The sequence below is a fragment of the Papaver somniferum genome, chromosome 5, assembly GCF_003573695.1.
Source record: "Papaver somniferum cultivar HN1 chromosome 5, ASM357369v1, whole genome shotgun sequence".
In the NCBI taxonomy this organism is placed as follows: Eukaryota; Viridiplantae; Streptophyta; class Magnoliopsida; order Ranunculales; family Papaveraceae; genus Papaver; species Papaver somniferum.
Genome location: NC_039362.1, coordinates 211852276 through 211876695, shown reverse-complemented (window position 1 = coordinate 211876695; position 24420 = coordinate 211852276). Strand labels below are relative to the sequence as shown.

At 37.0% G+C, this 24420-nt stretch overlaps 3 protein-coding genes across 3 annotated transcripts; 2 read left to right on the top strand and 1 right to left on the bottom strand.

Moving 5' to 3' along the window:
* Window positions 1–445: 445 nt before the first annotated feature.
* Window positions 446–6170, top strand: LOC113284535 (V-type proton ATPase subunit H-like). Its single transcript, XM_026534031.1, has 12 exons — window positions 446–578; window positions 691–792; window positions 1525–1650; window positions 1980–2082; window positions 2201–2273; window positions 3023–3088; window positions 3167–3281; window positions 3590–3751; window positions 4438–4563; window positions 4880–5005; window positions 5189–5368; window positions 5658–6170. The coding sequence occupies exons 2-12, from the start codon at window positions 763–765 to the stop codon at window positions 5904–5906; spliced, it is 1356 nt and encodes a 451-aa protein (XP_026389816.1). The 5' UTR covers window positions 446–578; window positions 691–762; the 3' UTR covers window positions 5907–6170.
* A 4470-nt stretch (window positions 6171–10640) lies between these two features.
* On the top strand, window positions 10641–11150 carry LOC113280697 (serpin-ZXA-like). Its single transcript, XM_026529289.1, has one exon. It carries the CDS (start codon window positions 10641–10643, stop codon window positions 11148–11150), a length of 510 nt encoding a protein of 169 aa, XP_026385074.1.
* A 10881-nt stretch (window positions 11151–22031) lies between these two features.
* Window positions 22032–23183, bottom strand: LOC113280696. The gene is made up of 2 exons (XM_026529288.1): window positions 22932–23183; window positions 22032–22811 (listed from the first exon to the last, which is right to left on the bottom strand). The coding sequence occupies exons 1-2, from the start codon at window positions 23181–23183 to the stop codon at window positions 22032–22034; spliced, it is 1032 nt and encodes a 343-aa protein (XP_026385073.1).
* Window positions 23184–24420: the final 1237 nt, after the last annotated feature.

The window sequence follows — 24420 nt, the reverse complement described above, 5'->3', positions numbered from 1 at the left end:
TATTTAATGTATTTTTCCACCACACCAAATCAAAAATGGATCGCCACGGGACGATGCGAAACCTCGTGCACACTAAACAGAAAATGCATCACCACAAGACGGAGCGAAGCCCGCGTACACCAAATTAAAAGAAAACATATGCTTAGTGCATTGCATGGGCACAAATCTAGTTATATCGGTATTAAGATTATGATATAACTGTTTAGTACTATTTTTTCTAAGATTTTCTCATTTATGTTTTTTTAAGTCAATAAATTCTTTTTAATTATTATTACGAAATTATCGGGGATTTTTTTTTAACTTATAAAGGCCTTTAATCAACTTCGCACAAGCCTTTAATGATGTAGGATCGGCTCTGCCCCCGAGGACACGTAGCAACAAAAATACAGAAAGGAGTTAGGGGTGTATTTAACCAAACACTGACCCAATCCCAATCCAACGGTTCCAACCAGCACGGTATCAAAACTCAAGATTTAAGTGTGTATTATTTTAGTCCAAATAAATCTGTGGTACATGACATCGCTCCCTTCCCTCTTCATCAAAAAAACCAAAATCTCCTTTCTCTCCAAAAACAGCAGGTAAGATTTTTCTCTTCAATAATTCAATTAAAATTTCACCAAATTGGATCTATTTTGTCGAATAACCTAAGATCAATGCTTGAATTTCTCTTCTGATTGATCAAATTTGTAGGTTGAATTTTAAGTTTTTCTCTCGATCTGCTTAGCTGATCGAGGTGGTGGTATTGAAGAAGAAAATTTTCAGATGGATCAGTCCGAGTTGACTACAGAGAATGTGCGTAATGAATTCAACTTCTGTGTTTCTTTCTTTCTTCACTGAGATTTGTTGGAATTTTGAAATTTGATCTTGATTTTGACTTGTGATTTAGGGTTGGATCTGAGTGATTTGGGTTTTGTTTGTTTTAGTTCTTAAAACAGTTCAATTTATCTAGATTAGGTATGTGGAATTTGGAGGCGGAAATGAGAAAAAAAATCTTGGCTGGATATTTTGTCTATGTACAGTTTTTTATGGATTGGATCATTGGAATGAATTGTGGGTTTTACGTAATTGGTTTGAACTAGGACGGAACCGATGAATACGAGTTTTGCTTGGTACATTTTTTTTTCACTGCCATGGAAAATGTAGATTGCAATTTACTATAGAACAAGTAGTGGCAGTAAATTTAGTCATAGGAGTTACTTGAAATTTTCTATAGTCTGTTTACGCAGGATATAACACAGTTAGCTTATTTATTGAAGGAGTGCGTAGTTTGTGCTATTTCATTACTGAGTATCCGGTACCATTAGGAGGAGGTCAAGTTTCTCTTTTCCCATTACTAAGGGGAATGGGAGAGCAGGGTTTAGAAGTCAATCTTGTAGCACAACACCTCATGGTTTGTCTTGGTTTACGTTGTATAAGGGCCAAGGATTCTACAGTGTGTGGCTTTGTAAAATTTAAATTTTGTCAGGAAGGCACTAGGATGATGTTTTCTTCTATTTTCTAAACCATTGTGTTCGGTTTTTGTAGGTTCTCAAGAGGGACATCCCATGGGAGACTTACATGTCTACTAAGCTGATCACAGGAACATGCCTTCAGCTATTGAGGCGTTATGATAAGAAACCCGAAAGCTACAGAGCAACATTGCTTGATGATGTATGTGTTATATACTCACATTTACTTGGTACTTGAGATGTATGATTATTCTTTTTGGAGTTTCTCATGAGTAAAGCATATGACTTCATGGTTTGATTTATAACTGTCATGCCCACTGTTAGGTCAGGTCTTATATCTCTGCTATGTGGAAAGAAAATTTTAAATTTTGGTTTTTTGTAACTTCCATATTGGATTCTCATCATGAAAATAAGTTAATGTGATTAGTACTAGGAGAACTGAATATTCGGGAGAATAAGTTATGTGGTTAGGTACTAGGCAAGAGTTATACCTTTTAATCTGTACTCTTGACTACTTAATATGTTTTACAGGATGGTCCAGCTTATATCCGCGTGTTCGTCAACATATTGCGCGACATAGCGAAGGAAGAAACATTGGAGTATGTTCTAGCACTTATTGATGAAATGCTTGCAGGTAATGGATGGGCTTTAATATTTAATTTATTTAAGTTTATTTATCTACAAACCAAGAAATGATACTTGTGGTACTCCATCTGTCCATTAACATTTTGCATGATGTATTTCCATTGCAGCTAATCCAAAGCGTGCCAGACTATTCCATGATAAATCTCTTGCAAGTGAAGATACTTACGAACCTTTCTTAAAGTAAGTGCTAAATCAAAAAAATCAGCACAATCATCAAGTATTTTGAATTCATGCTGTCATGATGTTTGTTTCATTCCATGCCTTCTTGTAATTATGCTATTCAGCACTTGGCTGTTTGATGTTCCCAAGCTCCTCAGAACGTATATTTGTGGGATATTTTAGGAAAATCACTCTATCGGTTTAGGTGGAGAGCCGCAAGGGGCAGAAAGAGGGCGGTGTTATGTAGCTGAGTTAAAATATAATCTTTAAAAAAAAAAAAAAAAAAGATTATCTGACCTTAAGATATTGGTATAGCTGTCAATTTTAGTTATTCTTTGAAGTATTTATGATTTGGCAATCATATGGCCATGTAAAGAGTCCCGTTTGATACTTTAGCTTTCTTATTATTTATTTTAAATCTTTATTATAGCTTATGAATCAGGGTATACATGCCGAGAACATCCATGACGGTCGATTCAAAGTGTGGTGTTGCATCATAACTCTGTTAAGACAACATTGAAACGGCTTATAATACTATGAACCATTTAAACAAACGATCTTCAAACATATCTTTTGTGTTGGTTCCTTATTTGGGTTCTGTACCCTTACGCTTCAATTAGCAGCGTGAGAATCAATTTTAGAGTTGTACAGGTTCTACGAACTCGAACGAGTTTTCTGGAGTTGAGAATGCGTTAGAAAATGATGCTACTAGAGATATATTTTACATTTGTGGCTGTAAACTAACAATTTCCATTTTTTATTGATTCCAGATCGCTCCGGAAAAATAATTGGTTCATTCAAGAGAAGAGCTGTAAAATATTGTCTTTGATAGTAAGGTATACTTGTTTTTTCTGTCCGAACTTCAGCATTTTCTTATATAATCCTCTTGCTAAATTACTTTTACGCGATTTCAGTGTTAGACCAACTCAGAATGGTATTATTGCGAATGGAGAATCCTCACAATCGAAGAGCAAGTCAACTTCTATTGATGACGTATTGAAAGGGCTAGTGGAATGGCTCTGTGCTCAGGTGTGTGGATTATGAAACCTTGGTATCTCTAGGGATGTCCATGTATGCAGCTCTATTTCCTCAGCTATTTCAATGTAATATCTGGACAACTTGCTAAAAAGGTGGCTGTATTATATATATAATCTGTGAGTCCATGCTCTTGTGCAACCACGAGCCACATAAAAAATTAAACAGGCCAAGAAGATGGAATTAGAATTTGTAAAAAGTAGAAGTCTCATTAGTACTGCAGTCTGCCAACCCTTCTTTCCCACTATGTGAATGCCCCTAAATTACGATCATGTCTTTAATGTGATGAGAGTTATTTGCAGCTGAGGAATCCTTCCCATCCTTCTCGTGGCGTTCCAAGTTCTATCAGTTGCTTATCAACTTTGCTTAAAGAGCCGGTTGTCAGGTCTTCATTTGTGCAAGCAGATGGAGTGAAGCTGCTAATCCCTATGATTTCTCCAGCATCCACTCAGCAATCTATCCAGGTGACTTCATGTATACTCTTTTGTCATGCAAATGATTGTGAATAAATTTTTACAGAGACAGCTCTGCAGAGCAGCTCTACCTTTTATTTTACTTGGTGGTTTGGATTTTCCTGACCTAATATTAAGTTTGTATATCTGAGTAAGAATCTTCAGTAGTGTAACTATAATATAGACACAGTGATTTTCGTGGTTCAGAAGAGGGCAATACTGAAGCAGAGAGTTTCTTCACAATCACTACCTTCTTAAATGACTGAAAGGATGTTAATGAATCGATCACCATTACTGCCCCAACTGCCTGTTTTGAACATATGCTGACGATGTGCAATTAGTGCAACAAAGAAATGATCGCCTAGTATAGTAATAAAGGTAGAAAACAGAGATAGCCGCTTCAGAAAACTCTGCGTCGCAAGAGAATGAATTGTTGTTTGTGGGGTTTTAATGGGACCGATAATTACCTATTCATGAAGTGTTACGTGGTTCAACTGGAAGCAATCATGATGACCCCATCAATGCACTGGAATAAATCTTTTGAAGATATTCTGTACCTTACTAACATCTATTATCTGAGTGATGCCTAAACTTTCCTCTTTCTCTAGATGCATGTGTATAGTTCCATGAAAAGTACCTGATATTGTTTTTAAACTTAATTGCTTACAGTATTCTTTTCGTTTTTTGCTTTTCCACAGCTTCTTTATGAGACTTGCCTCTGTGTTTGGCTCTTGTCTTACTATGAACCAGCAGTTGAGTATCTTGCTACTTCGAGGACCCTACCAAGACTTGTCGAGGTCGTTAAAAGTTCCACCAAAGAGAAGGTAACTTTATGGACCTTTGTTAGTGTTCTTGTTTTGTTCTTCTCTTTAAATAACACTCTACCCTCAAATTTCTTGAACTCATATCATGAATTATTGATAGAACTAGATAGGATAGACAAGAAAGACTCATTTTCATTTACATCTTTTATTCATGGATTGGTTATACTTTTACGAGAATCTGTATTGAGAAGGATTTGGCAAGCCTATTTCATTTGGCTATCCACTAGTTTCACCTTTTTGTCATGCTCCTCAATTTGAAGATCTGGTTATGAAGTAAATGATAATAACAGTTTGAGAGGGTGAAATTCTCCTATAGGTTGTGCGAGTTGTTGTCTTAACCTTGAAGAATCTGCTCTCCAAAGGGACATTTGGGCCCCAGATGGTAGAGCTCGGGCTGCCTCAAATTGTTCAAAGTTTGAAGGCTCAGGCATGGAGTGATGAGGTGAGAAGTCACTGATTTTCATATTCCTTTTTTTACTCATATTCCCAGATCTGTCACAGTTTATTAGGGGAACTATGCTAGGATCATGTAGCCCTTGAAACTGAGATGATTTGTTCTAGTCCATTCACAATGATTTAGTCGAAATGTTAGAGTAGTTTTGACAAATTTTTCAATGTTTTGTAGGATCTGTTAGAGGCATTGAATCAACTTGAAGAGGGGCTTAAAGATAACATCAAGAAAATGAGTTCTTTTGACAAGTACAAGCAGGAGGTCCTTCTTGGCCATCTTGACTGGTCACCCATGCACAAGGACCCTATTTTCTGGCGTGAAAACATTTCAAACTTCGAGGAGAACGATTTCCAGGTACTTGTTTGGTTCCTTAAATCTCTGCAAATCAGGAATGACAAGGGTCATATTTCGTAGTTTACGCCCCAGTTTCTTGTACATTTTGACTCGACGAGTTGGTGTGTAAATCTCTTATAAGAGCACTTACGATTTTGTTTCCTCTTTATACTGTGATGTGAGAACTGGCCCGTTGGGCCGTGGACTGTTTACATGTGGCCTCAGTATATCTTTTAATCGATCTTCAAAATAACTGGGGCAGTTCATGTTCTACATTTCTGTTAATTGTTGTCTTGTACATTTCTCGCAGATCCTACGGGTCCTAATCACAATCCTTGACACATCCGGCGATCCCAGGGCATTAGCAGTTGCTTGCTACGATCTATCACAGTTCATCCAGCATCATTCATCAGGGAGGCTGATAGTCAATGATCTCAAAGCTAAGGAGCGGGTCATGAAGTTAATGAATCATGAAAACACAGAGGTCACAAAGAATGCTCTTCTCTGTATCCAGAGGCTGTTCCTTGGCGCAAAATATGCAAGCTTCTTGCAAGCTTAAATGAGTCTGGTCAGTATTTATATCATGTGAATCTTCTTGGTGTGACTACATTTTTTTCCTCAAAACTCCGAACAACCTGGTTACCCTTCGTGTAACTTATTGTAGATTTGAAAATCTTGTGCTCTGTTTAGATATCCCCTTTCTTTAATTATTTGATTATTTAATGAATAAATTGTCCGACGCTATTGCTTTATTGTTGTATTAGTAATCTAAAAAATTTCTATCAAGAAATACTTCGGCAAGAATATAGCCTGGTTGAGTTCTGAAATATGGAATAAAAGTTTATTGTTACTTTGAATCAGATTAAAACCTTTTGTAACCGCCTCTTGGTTTGGGTACATGACTAGAATTGTAAAACTGTGGCCGGACACAGTTTAAAGCCTTCAATCAAGTCTGGCCGGCACTCCTGTAATCTCAAAATCCTTTAGTTCTATCCTCGTTAGCAGTCCACAACATCTTTAGGAAGTTGGGGAACTTCCAATTAATGAAGCTCTTTAATTTTACATGTAAAACGGAGATAGATACAGTTGGGTTTCTGCAGTAGTCTGACTCTCTGATATGAATGGAAAGGCACACTAAAAGCAAATCCTCCCACACCCAGCTTCATATTATCGTTGCAATGAATTTATAATGTATTTTATTTTTAACTAGAGCAAAGAGGCGTAGACCAAGGTTTGTCATCCAGGGAAAATCAAAATCAATATATTAAGTGTTACGGCAGTTTCAGAGTACTTGAACTCCGATAACCAATGTGCATGAACACACGAAAATGCTCGTGGTCGAAGTTTTTCCATGTATATAATTTTAGCTGAGCAACGGAATGAGCTTGGTGAACTTATAGCAAAAGGAAGAGAAACCACCAAACCATTAACCAAAAAGGCAGAGAAACCACCAGTAAAAATCTGTACACACAACTCACCGTTAATCTCGAACTTTACTGCGTATGTCTTGCGGGTGCTATCGTTTGACGACAAAGTAAATTATAGCTAGCTCTTGGAGTCCATTCTGGTTCATGACTGTAGAGTTTGGTGACAATGCAGATTTGGGTCACCATGGAAGGTTTTGGGATATATGGCATATTTCCAGTGACGGAGCCAGACATTTTCCCAAGTGGGGGAAAATTCATATGGTAAAAGTCTGTATATACTAGTTGGTAGGCGGCCTTGCTCGATTTTTTTTTTTGCATTTTTATTGACTTTTTAATATTAACTAAGTGAAAATCAAATTATAAAATATTTTAGTTAAATTATATATAGTAATTCTGATCGTTTTTTTTTGTTTTTACGTCTTACATTTGACGTATTTTTATTGATTTTACATGAGTTTTATAATTTTGAACCCATTAAAAATAAAATTTCAATTTTATAAAGTATATTTACCTCCGCAAGACACGTAAATTACAAAAATTATACGCCTAAATTTACGGGATCTCGGGATCAAGTGGGGTCGACGGACCCCGTTTGTCCCTCCATCCCTGCATATTTCTGGCAAACCTTGGGGGTCTTTTTTTTTTTGACGCCAAAGCAGGCTTAAATTAATCATATAAAATCATCAGATACATCATCAAGTGGTAAGAAATTGGAAGAGAGTCTAGCAACAAGCTGAGTCCCAACCACTTTTTGGATGACAACACCTAACCTGTGGAAAAGAAACTCTCCTACCTTGACATTTGCATCATTAATAGCCATATAATTACGAAGCCTCTTTAGGAATGTGATAGTGTCATCGCCGAGTTCACCTAAAGTAGTGAAGCCAAGGACCCTCAAACCCAACCCATGTTCCGTGCATTTCTCAAGATATTTAACATTTTTGCGATCAATAGCATTGGAAAGGGCCTTCCCTGAGGTAAAAGCACGTACTCCGTCAACCGTGAAGGGAGAGACAACTGTCATATCCATGCGGACATCACGCCCATCAATCCAATTATGAACTAGAATGGCCGCAGTTTTTAAGTCCAAGCCAGTATTAGAAACGAGACCTAAATCGACCTCCTTTCTAGCTGGGACACCTGCACGGTAACACATATCAGCGATTATGTTACGAACCAGATCATGACGAAACTTAAGCCCGACTTCCATAGCAAAATGCAGAGCGAGATCTCCAAAAATATCCATGTCTCTGCCACAACAAGGACAAGTACTCCCCTCCTCAAAAAGAGGTATGCCCAATCTATAACACATAACCGCACTGAATTGTCTAGGACCTATCTTCTGATTAAACCCCTCGATTGGAACAACCAACAAGTAGTCTTGTGCATGTTTAATCTTATTACATTGCCACAGAGCAACATCACGTGCAGATAAATTAAAGTTAAGGGGTAACTCTTTCGTCACAACATTAAAATATCTAACCGCCAAAGAACGCATAAATTGGGGGGCGGTATGATGGATACTAAGCTGTGAGTCAGCAATACCACATACTAAGTTGTAAGCACTTATAGCATGCTCAAGACTCGGACTAAAACCAGACACGTCTGAGTGACGCAAGATGTTATTCTGTTGCACAATAGTTTGTAAGCCGGAAGCAACATAATAACCATATTGCATAGTATCATACATAGTATGAACACATGCGCCACCACGTTGAATAGGTAAAGTAACTAACCTTTGTTGAAGTTTACCAAACCCTGGGCCATCTCCCGTGACCAGGTGCTGAAGATATGTCATCCAAAACTCATCAAACAAAGGCTGAGCCTCACTCAAATGTGTTTGTTTTGCTTACGCATAGAGAAATAAAGCCTAGAAACCCCAGTACAATTACGCAGAAGGAGGAGCTCACACTGTGGGTCTTTAAGCTTCTTGATAGCGTCTATTAGGGCTGTAGGTTTCTGAGCATTTTTAACCATGAACACTCTAGAGAACTGTTCGTTCATACTCACTGGCCCACCCAAAAATTTACACCGTCCGAAAGTCTGCTAATGTCATCTGGAAAAACACCTGACCTCATGCTTCTATCATCAGCTGTAGGCCAATAAATTTCTGTCTTGGCCACGTTAAGATGTAGGCCAAGTACCGGACCTTCTTGTTGAACTATCTACAAGGCTTTAGCCACCATAAGCGTGTCACCAATCAAGGTCCCGTTATCCAAATACCAAGCCTGGAGTTTCAATTGGCACTGTCTAGCAATATTGTGTATGAGAGGATGGAGTGTTAAGGCAAACAGAAGGGGTCCGAGGGGATCCCCTTGTTGCACTCCTTGCGCAGAGACTAAAGTTTAATCCATATAATACAACTTCGCTGGAGCCGAATAACAAAACTTCACCCAATACGAGATCGAAGGACATTGCTTTCTTACCTCTTCCAGCATGGCATTGCGGTTCACCATGTTGAAGGCATTGGAAAAATCGACGAGCAACATGGTGCGTGTATTGGAGCATCCGTGAACTTCCAACATACGATTAACGGAGTGAAGAATAGCCTCACCACCACAAGCAACCCCCACACCAAACTGATAGTCACCCAAGTAGGATTCCATCTCCATACACACATGAGCAGCTGCGACTTTAGACACCAAACATCTCCATATCGTGCCTACGGCAATAGGCCGTAACCCCCCACCTGGTTTACCTAGAGGTGTGAGTGGTGCAGAAGCAAATTTTAGCTAACGTGTTTGGCCCATCGGAACACATTTAGATGGTTATTATCGTTGTGATCAAGTTAAATATTTTCATATCTCTGAGCGAACTTTTTGCAAACCCTAACTTTGGGAACTCCTACTTAAACTGAGAAGTTTAAGGTTTGTGCATGCAAGTCAGCAATGGAAAACAAGCTAAAAGTAAAACCCCCTCCTTCAAAGGTGATGGATCATCAACAAGAAAAACTGTGAAACAGTCAAAGGAAAAACTACCAAAGAAAAGCAATAAAGCAGCCAATTCATATGAAACTAGTCCAAGATGTCTGGTTAAGAGAATCAAAGGACAAGAATTTTGTATTCTCTCCGATCTCAATAGACATTGCTCTAGGTTTAGTAGCTTCTGGAGCAAGTGGTGAAACCTTAAAATAGATACTAGGGTTCCTCAACTCTGAATGCGTTAACGATCTGAATTCTGTTAACTCTAAACTCATTGAATCGTTATGCAAAGACCGAGCTAAACCCAAAGTTTCTTCCGTTGGCGGTGTTTGGATTGAAAATTCTTTTCCAAACCTTCGTTCAAAAAAGTTGCAACCGCAATATATAAAGCAAAAGCCGAAACTGTGAATTTCAAAATTAAGGTAAGAGAATTCTTAATCCGCTGTTATTGCTTGTATTTTTTTCTTCTCTATAGATTATTTTTTCGTAACACTCAGCTTCCTTTTGATTGAGCGCTTAGTATTTTTGTGATATATACTTGTTACACCTTAAACTACGGTTTCTCTATAAAGTTTTGTGTCATCATTTAATGATTTTAGTGTATTTTAATTAGAGCGAAGAAGTGTTGAACAAGGTGAACACATGGGTTGAAAAGAAAACAGATGGATTCATACAAAATCTTATTCCCGATGGAGCAGTAAATGAGAGTACAAAGTTAATATTGGCGAATGCACTATATTTCAAAGGACGTTGGAACAAATATGTTCGGTTTGAACCATCTCGAACTAAGATTTCGATGTTCTATTATTGGATGGGGAAACAACGGTATAAGTTCCCTTCGTGTCGTCCAAAGAAACACAGTATATCACTTGTTACGATAGCTTCAAAGTACTTCAACTCCCATACCAGTGTTCAGGAACAGATGATTGTGGTCCAAGTTTTTCTATGTATATAATTTTTCCTGAGCGGAGAGATGGGCTTGCTGAACTTATAGCAAAGGTGAGTTCTGATCTTGCACGTTTTCTGCATAAATATGTCCCAGTCGACCAGTGCTGGGAGCGTCCAGGAGAATTTAAGGTTCCGAAATTTAAAATCCTTTTTGATTTTGAAGCTTCAAGAGTACTCAAGGAAGTAGGTATTGATTTGCCTTTTGATAGATATAAATCAGAGCTGACAGAGATGGTGAACAGTTCTGATGCTACCAGTAAATGTAGTCAGTTATGTGTTGAAAATGTTTTTCACAAGTGTTTTGTTGAAGTTGATGAAAAAGGAACTGAAGTTGTTGCTGCTACTGCTGCTTTGTGGTCTATGATGGCTAGCAATAGTCGTTCTCGTGTACCTCCTCCTCCAGTCGATTTTTTGGCAGATCATCTGTTCATGTTCATTATACGAGAGAAGAAAAGTGGCGTGGTGCTCTTCATGGGGCACGTCCTTAATCCGTTGTTAAATTCGTAATGACGACATATGATTATTTCCTTCGAACTATTTTTGGTTTCATTAAGAATATTAGAACATGCCGCTTCATGTTCGACTACTTTGAAGTAATTTCTTTTACTTTCAAGTTTTTCTCAAGTGCTTTGTTGAAGTTGATGAATAAGGAACTGAATCTGCTGCTGCTACTGCTGATTTGGGGAGTATGATGGGTTGCAAAACTTATCCTAGTGCACCTCCACCTCCTGTCAATTTTGTAGCAGTACATTGTTTCATATTCACTACCTACCTTCGTTTTATTAAACAACGTCAAAAACAAGAACCATAAACAACGTTAAAAACACGAACCAATATCATGTTGGGGATAACAATTAAAAAACGATAATATATCAAACAAATTAGTTTAATGAATACTTATCTGAGATTTTGTGTCGTCTCCCATGTCAGGAAAGTTTGTCTATGTCTTGAATCATGGATCCCTGTTAAGTATCATGAATAAAAAAACTGGTAATGGCAGATTGAGGCGCATGTTCAACATACTGTCCTTAAGACAAGAATGCCCGGCTACACTCTGAAAAGATGATGTTATAGCCTAACGGGTACATCTACCTCCAAGATACAACAATCTTAACAAAGCTTGAATAGCACATTCAAATCTTGTCCTTCTAGAACTTGGCAGCGGAAAAACTCACAAATCGTTAGCACTTAAAACCCTCGTTAGCACTTAAAACCCTCGTATCAAACATAGAAAACGAAGAAGAAGCACCCAACACCCGTGGATACGAGAGAGGTTTTTTTCTATATTCAAAACCCTAGTGCAAATCCAAAATATATAAGCTAAACTTACCCCACAAAACCAAGAGATAATTTTGGAAGGTATTTTAATTATTTTGAAAAACCATTTTATAATAAAAAAAAATTTATTCACATAAAACCGGTGGTTTTCCAACAATCCCCCACATGAATGAAAATACGATAAAACACTGAAAACAGGAAATATCACGAATAGGCATAGGTGTCCATTAGGTCTTGAACCTTTTACTTAGTGAGAGGTTACCGAAACTACTTGTTAGCCAGTGAACGCAATGTCTTGAACTGTCCAACGTTTGGTGTAATTCGTGATAACAACCACATATGATATCTCCGAGGTTGCTGCCAAGCTCATGCCGTTGTATCCGTTTTGGACCTGGACGTATCTTGTTTCTCAGAATGCTCTAGAGAATCAACTCATATTCTCATAGGAAGCGACCCACTTCCTCATTCAGATAGGTGAGTTCCATCAAGAGTGTTCACTGCTACACCCTACTTCAATCTTAAATTGAAACTATAGAACTCATTAAGACTTTTAAAAGTTATCCTTCACATGCAGTCACACTATCACATCTACACCATAGGGAACGAACAGAGAATATAATTCTATGATAGTGTTTACCTTAACCCACCACAAATTAGTTGTCTCATTCGAAACCTTGATCTTGGGATCTCCAATCAGCAAGGTTGAGTATCCTTCATGGCAAGTTTATTTTATGAGCTTAAGTCCCATCCCCCTCGATGTATAATTACGAACTATCTCTCTAAAAAATCCTTTCGTCAAAGGACCACTAATTTTTCTGTTGACTTCACTAAGTCTATGAGGTTCTCTTTTGACTTTACATGTCTACTGAGACCTCTTTTTGACTTCACGAATCAACTAAAATTACTTCATTAAAGATTATAGTTGTCTTACCGAATTATCCTTCTCTGAGTATGTCTAGACTTTATCATTGCTCATTTACTTTAGACTCACATAGTCAATTGAGTTTCTGCAATGATGGCCACAGGCTTCGGTCACAGAGGAATATCTTCAAAGAAGCATCTTAATAGCCATTCGGCTTCCTCTCATGCTTGAATTAAAGCGCAGAAACTTTGATTTCTCAAAAAATCAATTTCATCATGTCTGTTTTAAGGACTTCCTTAGATAGACACTCCTTAAGAGGGTACACACATAGGCTAAGATTTTTCCATAGCCTGAAACAACAACATCTCTCAAGGTCAGTACAATATGTATCACATACACAATTTAAGATGTACATCAAGTATTGCAAGTCGCATCGCAAGTCTCTGATCAGATCATCCCAGTAATTCTTTTGAGATACTAGTGTATTTGTATACACCTGTTATACTGCACATTTACAACATATATTAAACGCATCGAGTTTGACAAAGACCATTTCCTTCAGAATATCTTCTGGTTCACTTCGATCCTTTAGATCATATCAATCAACTTTGTCTTTCAGTCAAATCGTAAATATCACATATTTCATATGTGGTTGTAAAGCATATAGAAAACACATGTACTATTCATTAGTACATTCTTTACGGCTTCCTCAAAATTAAGGTTAGTGCAATATATGTCACATATTTGAAATTAAATATGTACCTTATGCATTCCAATCTCTGGTCCTCTAGTCAGAGCATCCTGTGGTTTCCCAGGGTAAACGCGGACATGCACATCTGTTTTACAACACATAAACACGTTAAACAGAAACTATATCCTCAAAATTTCTTTTGATTACCTACTGATCCTTTAGACCACGTCAAACACATATTAGTTTCCTGTCAAATCTTAAACAACAACGATTTATTAGTAGATGTAAAACATGTTTATCATATCACAAGATATACCATAATAGAGGCAATCAATAAGATTAGTATCTAAGCTTATGCAAATATATGTGTAAAATCAGGTTGCATCAGGTACACTTCATTTTATCCAAACCTTGTAGTTTGTCCCACATCTGATTAACCTTTCAAAGATACTTTCTCAACATCTAGTTATGTATCATTACACGGTTACACATAATTAATACATAAAGTAATGTGATTTTACTGAATTATGAAAACATGCTTAGTAATCTTCGTATTACTTATTTTTCTGGACCATGCCTACTTCAAATAGACCATAATCACATATCTACTGTCCAGAACTCACTCTGCAAGAGTTTATAAGTCTCAAAATATTAGTCTAAATTTCGACTTCAACAATACTCTCTAAGTCAAGCCTCAATACCGACTTCCTCTCTTCTTCAAAAATACAAAGAGAGCCGAAACACTGTTTTCCTGGGGAAACATATAGTTTTCTCTAGTAAGATAGACACCCTAGAGATCATATTTTCAAAAGCTATTGACAACAGAATTTTTCTAACTCCAAAACCTCCCATCATAGATCTTATCCCCCACATTTGAAAACTTGTCTTAAAAACTATTTAAAGCTTAGATCTTGCTTTGAATGAGTGCAGATTCCCAGCAACTACAATAACTAGTCATGGCAAGATGACGCTCATCTCTTGTCCAATTGAAAATCTCAGCACAATTTAGAATGTTATTTTTCTAAAGAGTATCATTACAAAGGTCACATACAAGACTTGCATTAGGACTATTAACCCTACGTTATCAATTCTTACTTCAAGAAAAGATTCACATAGTCTCAAAATAAAAATGCAATCAAGACATCTCTTTAGATGGGGTTGGTACCTGAAACGAGTTCCACTGTACATTTGCATATTAACTTACTCATACCGTAGAGGTCCGCGGTACCTTTGAAAGATATTGTTGAGAAGAACACACTTTGATTCGCACAATCTAGTGTTCCCTTTCCCACATCCATCACCTCATCTTTGCACGCAAATTGTTTACCTGACTAGCTTACACTCACAACCAAGATAAGTGATAAAATTAGTCAATCAAGAATATGCTACAATTTTACAAAAGGCCTCACACTTGAAGGTAGATTTTTGAACAACAACAGTTCAATCGTCGACTACCTATAAGCTGCAGATATTGGATATGAAGTTAACAAACCATTAACATGATCAGTGGACATATTTCAAACTCAGTAGTACAGTCCACAGCGCCTTCGTAAGTAGATGCTCTCAGAGTCCCAGTAATACAATAGGAGTTCATAACCATACATCTTAACCTTAGACCTTACACTGTTCTTATGTGCATTCCTGCGTGTCACCTAGCACAACTCTTCAAGCTCTAAGTCAGGGATTTAAAGCTGGAATCAACCAAAAAATTCATAAGGATAATTCTGGGTCTTTTTAGCACATCTCTTAACTTGGTAAGATATACTGTCTCCCCTCCTAATAAGAACCGCTTCCAAAATGAGAGTGTTACTTCCGATATCTAGACAATAGTAGAAACATCTAACCCACGTCCGTGATAGGCTAAAATCTGCAAAACTAAAAACTTTTCCTTTGAAGTAATATCGCAACATAATCAATTACTTTCATTAGCATCTTTGAATTCTTATACATACTGATATGCAGCTAAGCATTATTCTAGCATGCAAATTCTCCCAATTCTAATAAAATATTAGAGAAATAATCACCATTGATATCAACTGATCTGGTAGTCTCAGTTAAACCATCTCTGTAATATTGAATCTAAATTATAGATTTCGAAAATTGTATACGTACCTATGTAGAGTACAGATTACTCTACCTTTTGTACCTGAATAGAATCCATAGAAGTGATGGAAAACAAGAAGGATCCTTGCTTTTGCAAATGCCAGCTGATTCCTTTACTCACTTGCCAGCGTTTGATCATGCATATCAAGTCCAAACATTGATACACTTATGTAGTATCTAGACCAGATGATAGTTTGCTACTGTCATCTCTTTCTCCCAAGTATCAAAACGAATTTTTGATATGCCTTTGACTGTGGTCCATATCAACAATGATGACGCCCCCAGAACAATACTATATTCGTTTAGCTGCAAGAGAATTCCAAGACCTAAGAGAAGCTGAAATCCAAGAAAGCCGATCCCTTGAACTGGAATCACACGCCGCTTGCTACGGGTCTCAACATCGTGCGAGCCACCATACTAGAAAACATATTCAAACATACATTTGTATCAATATCACAAGGTCGTTTATTGTACATCGAACACCCCGTGAAAGCAAAGACCCACAACCAAATAATGCCAGCAAATTAATATCAGGAAGGTTTCCAAGGATGCGTTGCCAAAGTAATTGACTACGTGCAAGGCTTAGCAAATAACTAGGTTCCAATTGGCTTATCTAATCAAGCCAAATAAGCATAAGGAAGAATGGGTTCAGGAAGGTACACTTCAGTTCACGACAACCGATTAGATATCATGATACCGGTACAAATTAAATTTATGGTTTCAACTTTCTCGCAGACAATGTATCGAACAGCTGCATGGCATAAATTTTAGGTTCCACTTTATCACATAATAACACGTTTGATATTATGGGTTTAACAAGGAATTGAGAGACGACCAATCTCAACATACTTTTAAATCAATATTTAGGTGCCAATTACCAATTGTAAGGACCTATTCATCATTGGATTCAAAAGATTTTTATTTTTAGAAAAAATCACGAACAACACCCAACTACACTGCCCTGCCCTAAATATTAAACTCCGCAATTTTAATTATTATCATGAAAAATTCTTGTCTTAAGATTGTTGGGGATAACAATTAAAAAACGATAATATATCAAACAAATTAGTTTAATGAATACTTATCTGAGATTTTGTGTCGTCTCCCATGTCAGGAAAGATTGTCTATGTCTTGAATCATGGATCCCTGTTAAGTATCATCAATAAACAAACTGGTAATGGCAGATTGAGGCACATGTTCAACATACTGTCCTTAAGACAAGAATGTCCGACTACTATCTGAAAAGATGATGTTATAGCCCTACGGGTACATCTGCCTCCAAGATACAACAATCTTAAGAAAGCTTGAATAGTACATTCAAATCTTGTCCTTCTAGAACTTGGCAGCGGAAAAACTCACAAATCGTTAGCACTTAAAACCCTCGTATCAAACATAGAAAACGAAGATGAAGCACCCAACACCCGTGGATACGAGAGAGGTTTTTTTCTATATTCAAAACCCTAGTGCAAATCCAAAATATATAAGCTAAACTTACACCACAAAACCAAGAGATAATTTTAGAAGGTATTTTAATTATTTTGAAATACCGTTTTATAATAAAAAAAATTTATTCACATAAAACCGGTGGTTTTCCAACATATCAAACCCTGAATTTGGTTTACTCACTACCTGCCTTTTGTTTATTAAACAACGTCAAAAACAAGAGCCAATATCAGACCCTGAGATCGGTTACTAGGGGTTTAGTATAGCCTGATTAAGTTCTGAAAGATGCATGGAATAAAATAGAGATGAAGAATACTATGTGCATGTACTCATTTCAGCTGTCAGAATATAGGAGAGTGCATTAAATCTGAAGAATAAAACTGCCGGTGACTTGGAGAGTGCATTAATTTGGAGAATATCCATGGAATAATCCTCTAAGTTTCTAACCGAAATCAGAATATTCAGAATATTCTTGTTGCATGTAAAACTATATATGATTCACAGAGAGAAGTAGGGAAATCGGAGATCAGGGAGAAAGTGGGAGATAGCAAAGAATAACATAATGAGTGATTTCAAGAGTGGAGTTAGCAGCAGAAGAATCTATGCTTATGTTCTTTGTTTAGTGACCTTGGCATTACTAGTTTGTGAGTGTTCAGCATATGGTGCCTTTTGGAATGCGATTCATGCCTCGGTAAGAAATGACATATCTGATAAGACGGTCCTTACAATTCATTGCAAATCAAAGGATGACGATTTGGGCGAGCATAAACTTGCATATGGTCAATCTTTCAACTGGACGTTTCACCAGAACTTTATGCGTTCAACAATGTTTTGGTGTTTCATGTGGTGGACTGATTCAACTGGACAGACGATTCAAGGTAGGTATGAGGTATATAAACTTAAGAGAGACTGGCCTTTTTGTCATACAGAGTGCCCATATTCTGTACGGAAAGATGGTATTTATTCATATTTTGATGAACCTAAGTATTTTGATTTGCTCTTTCCTTGGAAAAAACAGTGACAGTGATCATGACACCTAGGTGCATGTTGTTGAGAAATTTTAATGGTTACATATCATATTCCTTAGTATGATAATAATGATAAAATAAAAATAATCTTATTAAGATGATTCTGTTCATGTGTTTACATTTGAATCGTGAATTGATATGATGCTTTAGGTCGCTTGACTGTTAGGTTGACCATATTTGGATGATCCTAATTAAGCATGGTTCATCAAGTATTTTGATGAACCATGCTTAATTAGGATCATCCAATACTTGATGAACCATTAAATATTTTGGTTTGCTCATTAAGTACATGATGCATTTTGTAAGATAATGTTCATATAAGATAGTCCATGGATCTTCACTCATTAAGTATTTTGATTTGTTCTTTCCTAAAAGCTGCTGTTTTCATGATACCTCCTAGGTGCATGTTGTTGGGAGAAATGGACAGAGATAGATATGGTATTTAGTATTTGGATCACAAATTTTGGGTATTAGTAAAATTAGGACTGGACGTATAGCCTTCACCATCAGGCCACCGCGGCCCAAGTTTTTTTTTTTTCTTTTTCTCCTTTTCTTTGCAAACCCTAACTTTTGAATAGTCTTACGGGTAAAGAGGTCTTGTGAAATTTGGGAACTTCCAATTGAACAAGATCGCTATATTTTCAATAGAGTCTAGGGTTTATGCAGTAGCTAGTCTGATAGCAGCGGAAAACAAGCTAAAAGAAAAGCTCCAACACTCGAAGGTTTTAAGCCATTTATTTTAGGTATGTTGTCGATCACCAAAAGCACGGCGAATTCTTGTATGAAACTAGCCCAAGATATCTGGTTAAAGGAGTCGAAGAAAAGGAACTTTGTGTTCTCTCTGTTCTCAATCGACAGTGCTTTAAGTTTAATAGCTTCTGGAGCAAGAGGTGAAACATTAAAACAAATATTAAGCTTTCTCAACTCTGAAAGCCTCAACCATCTAAATTCTATTCTTTCTCAAATCATTTCTTCGTTACGGGAACCGCGAATTGAACCCAAAGTTTCTTTCGCCGGTGGTGTCTGGATCGAAAATTCATGTCCTATTAAACCCTCTTTCAAAGAAGTTGCCGCTGGCCCGCTGCTGTATATCAAGCAAAAGCCGAAACGGTGGACTTCGTAAATGAGGTGAGAAAATTCATAATCCGCTGTTTTTTAGTGTTTGCATTTTTTATTTTTCTCTATAGTTTTTCTTTTTACTAAACTTGGCCAAACCCCTGTTTATATTTGTTGCACAAAGTACTTAGAGCTCATCCTATGACATATCCAGGGTTATTCTTTTTATTGTTTTGATGATTTCTAATTTATTTATTTTTGGAATTAGAGCGAAGAGGTGTGGAACAAGGTGAACACATGGGTTGAAAATTCAACCAAAGGATTAATTAAGAATCTTATTTCCAGTGGCGGAACCAGGATTCTTGACTGGGGTGGCTTGGACATTTTTCCCGTGCACTTGTAATATTATTTCCATTGGAAAAAACAAAACAAACCTATTACTAGTTCCGAGATGCACGACAGTAAGATGTGACTTCATTGTCGATAGACAGGGCGCAATCATGAGGGCCCTGATTACTTCGAGTAAACAAACCAGATCAGCAAGCACGGCGGACCCTGAGATTTCGCTTCCCTGAATTGAAGGTAAAAGTTTTGTCCCCTCAAGCCGGCACTAGTTGTGTATCAAATTGGTCTTCACCAACTAGATCTATTTTTGGATGCTCCCAACGTCTTTCCCATCAACTACAGAAAACAAAAGCTTAGAATATATCATGAATGTGACACACCATGCTAAGTAGATAACAAATCATACAAGCAAAAACAGAAATAAGACTGCACAAGATCAAGTGAAAATGCTTAATATAGTTCATAGAACTGAGAAGGAAATCTTATTACTTATTGTATCGAGTAGATAGCCTAGTTTTATTGAAAGATCAACTGCTGATCGTTGCGGTAACTCATATTCATCTTTAAACTGACATGTGAAGCCGCAACAGAAAGACAATTTCATCGAAACCAATATAAACCCTCAAAAACACATTGCAAAAGCCATAACTCACTGAAACTGAGAAGGGTACCTCTGAAGCAATTCTGCAATATGTGCACCACCGAATTTCTTGAGCCTACTTCCTACGGAGTCTTTAAAGTACGGAACGATACTTAAATCTTCCTTAGGCTATCTGACGCCTAACGGCCATACATATAATATTTAATCTTCTATAAGCCATGCATTTGAAGCCACAGTTACACATACAATATATCCTTCTCCATGGACTACGAGTCTACGACATGACATCCGCATTAAGTTTACTCTTTTCTGTGAGTTGATCAGAAGCCGAAGACTCCCTATACTCTTAAGTTCACAAGTTCTTTATGGCACTACTATCGTCGACAAGTAAGAGAATGTTATAATAATTTATAAAGAAATAACAAAAGTTTATTTGATGATAATCTACTCTATTCATTGATTCAAACTACCCGCCAAGAAATTAGAGGTGGTCATCTTAAGCGTTAGTCTGTTAGAGTGGGTAACCAAAGGAACTGGAAAAAACAGTGTTCGATTGACAGAGAAAACGATAAGGAAAAACTATGCAGGTCGAATTCTAAATGACATATTCAGATTAAATTCATGTAGGATATCAATTCCTTTCCTAGAAGAAAAGTAGCAAGAAACAAAAGCATGAGTATTCTACAAATATAGCTCATAAGCACGTTGCAAACAAGGCAGAATGCCAACCTTCATTCCAGATGATACATACCATTCTAGGGAACCTGGCAGTAGCAAAATTCAATTGAACTTAAGGTGAAGAACATCCTGTTCTTAAACGATCATCAATCAAGACTAAAATCATAACAATATAAAATCTAATACTAACACCCCTAATTCGATAATCACAGATTTACATGATCACAATTAACATCAAATATTGAACTTAAAACATTCAAACCCAGAAACCCTAGCGATAGTAATCTCTAATTAAAAAAAAACCCATCCCCCATCATGAAATTCAGCAAGTAAGTTGATACAATTTCGTCGACCTCTCAACAAAATTCCTTACCCTGGCTTGACAGTAAATTCTTACCCTGGCTTGACACCGTGTAGCTGGACTCGATTAAATTAAGCTCCAATTAACTACCTTCAAGAAAAAAAAATGTTTAATTGACACACCGTGCAGTCAATGAGAATACAAAGATTATATTGGCAAATGCTCTCTATTTCAGAGGATGCTGGGAAGACTCTGATCAATTTATACCATCATTAACCAAGAAATCGGAGTTCTATCAACTGGATGCGGGGAAAACAGTACAAGTTCCCTTCATATCGTCATAGTATCATACCAATATATTACTTATTATGATAGCTTCAGAGTGCTTAAGCTTCCATACAAAAATGCGTGTGGTCATGAACCAATGTTTTCTATGTATATAATTTTACCTGAGAAACGAGATGGGTTTGGTGAACTTATCACAAAGGTGGGTTCTTATCATGCTGCTTTTCTGCATAGATATGTCCCAAACCAGGCCCGGTCCTGACAATTTGGTGGCTCTATGCAATTTTTTTTTTGTGGCCCCTTGACTTAAAAGAATGGTACTCCTAAGTCCTAACTACGATAATAGGTAAACACTCGAAAAAAATCAACATTTAAGTTATGAATAATAAGTAGAGCCTAATGAGTTACCTGATAAAGATGCTTTGCAACAAACCGTTATCAGACATTTTGAAGTCAAGCACAGTAAGTTTTCTGGATCCTCCTTGGCTCCTTCCATGATCTTGCAAGTATTTCCTGCTAATCCAGCAACATTTTTTGTTCTGTAAGGACTATTTATATTGCATTAAACAGCAATGTTTATCGGTACTAATATTAAAGTTCAAATTCAAAAAGAGACTTGTAAGACAACAACCCGACATAAGAACAAAAAATAATATTAAGTAGTTTACTCATTGTCACCGGAGTTACATGTTATTAACTAGAAAAAGTTCAATATAATCACTCGAAAATCAATTCTCTTCGTACGTTTTCACATGCAAAATCATGTATAAGCGATCCATAGTCTATATTTGCTGACATTACGTGTTCGATAGACAACATAGTCAACCCGTTTAATCTTTCTTGCGACATAGAAGATCGAAGATAATTCTTGATCAACTTGAGTTTAGAAAACACTCGCTCCGCCGTTGCAACAGTTACTGGTATAGTTAACGAAATTCTGTAGGCTACCCACGCATTTGGAAATGAACCAACCATATTCTTCAAAGCTTCCAGCACTTCAATGGGTTTTCTTACCTCATTCGGTAACATACAAGACATCACTGTTAATTCACTAAACAAGTCTGCTCCGTCGATATCACTTGAAGTTCCATCTTTCAGATAACTTTCAAGCTCAGTACATAAATTCAACAATTTCCTATCATCCATAAGAGTTAACTTTTGCATATCAAATAAGAACCCAAATTTTTCTTCATAAATTTGAAACTGCTCAAACCGAGTCCTCACAGAGAAAAGAGCTTGATCCATTATGTATATGAAAAAATTAACCTTAAATGATTCTTCAGGTGATTGACGTACTTCCACATTTTTTGGCTCACTGAATGACGTCTTTTTATAAATAAAACGCTTAATTCGGAACTCGGGTTCAATGCCCATCTGTGTTGCAATAACTCTAGCTTCAGCCAAGGCTTTTTCAAACCCATTGCTCCTGTATGATTCCAGAAAATATATAAGTCGTTTTAATTTCTGAACAACATCATTTATGTCGATATCTTTACCCTGAAGTGTTTTGCTAACGACATTCACAGCGAATTAAACATTATGCCAGATAACCATACTAAGCAAGAACTCAAAATTTTCCATGTCTCTTTCAATAATGTTCTCAGCATCACGCCTCACCTTTTCCTCTTCACAATTCTCTGCTAAATACGCTAGAGCTTCTCGAATTTTTGGGGCTTGTTGTCGTACTGCTTTGACACTTTCCACTCGACTCTCCCACCTTGTTTGAGACAATTTTTTCAATGTAATTCCCTCTGAACCTTTCACCTTATCCTTGAAAACTTTCCACCGCTTTGGAGAAGCTGAAAACATCACATAAATATTTTGAAGTGCACCAAAAAAAGTACCTCCATAAGGGATACACTTGACCATATCGATGATAGTAAGATTAAGGCTATGACAACCGCATGGAGTATAAAATGCTCTAGGGTTTACCTGAAGCATCGTTTTTTGTACACCTTTATGCAATCCTTTCATATTGGCACCGTTGTCATATCCTTGGCCTCTTACGTTACCAATGCCAAGCTGAAGATTGCTCAATGTATCTTGAAGCACGCGAAAATTCGAAGAAAAATAGTTTTTCTTACTCCTTGTTGTATAAATAGTAGTGCTTTAGCATCTTTCTTCTTGTTTTCCTTGTACTCCTTTTTCTCTGCATCCTTCCGTGACGATAGAGCTTCTGCCGACTCGGGTACCTTATAACCATCTTCTACAAAATCCCATAAGTCTTGTGAAATGAATAATGTTTTCATTTGTAAACTCCAATAATCATAACTCTCATCATAAAAAATTGTAATTAAACTTTGGGCATAATTGAAACCTTGAATACTTTGGTTAATTGCCATGGGTAGAGTTTTAGGATACTGGGTTAGGTTTGCTCTGATACCAAATTTGTTGGCGCAATGCGGAAGTGTGATGGGTTTATGGAAATGAAATTAGGGAAAGAGAGGTTGGTTAATTTAAAAGTGAGGCTTATATTAATTTGGAAATGAAAATATTACAAGGGGAATTTTTAGTGTAGCACTTTGGCTCACTATGTTTTTTACAAAGAGGCACTTTGGCTCTTAATCTAACTCTAGCTCTCACTCTAACTCTTGTCTACTCACTTGAGTTTTTTGATGGATCAAAATGAAACCATGGAGTGCCTATTTATAGGCCTAGTGAGTGACTACGAAGAAAACTCTAGAAATGAAAATTCTAAAGACTATGATCGACTATGCCTTAAGAGAATTCTAGAGAAAAAAGTATCTAGATTACACGTGATTAAAAGGAAGACTCCAGAGGCCCATAAACTCTAGAATGTACTGGGCTTTACCTAGTCCAGGGGACTTCAGGATTATTCTAGAATAATGATCACAAATTAACTTATATTTTTAACATAGTGATGGCAGTAGTAGTAGTGAATGTAATAAGCTTCATGTTTCGGAAGTTTTTCACGAGTGTTTTGTTAAAATTGATGAAGAAGGAACTGAAGTTGCTGCTGCTTCTACTATTGTTTGGTGCTATGGGTTGTAGTAGTCGTCCTCCTCCTGTCGATTTTGTGGCAGATCACCCTTTCATGTTCCTTATAAGAAAGGAGGGAAGTGGTGCGGTGTTGTTCATGGGGCAT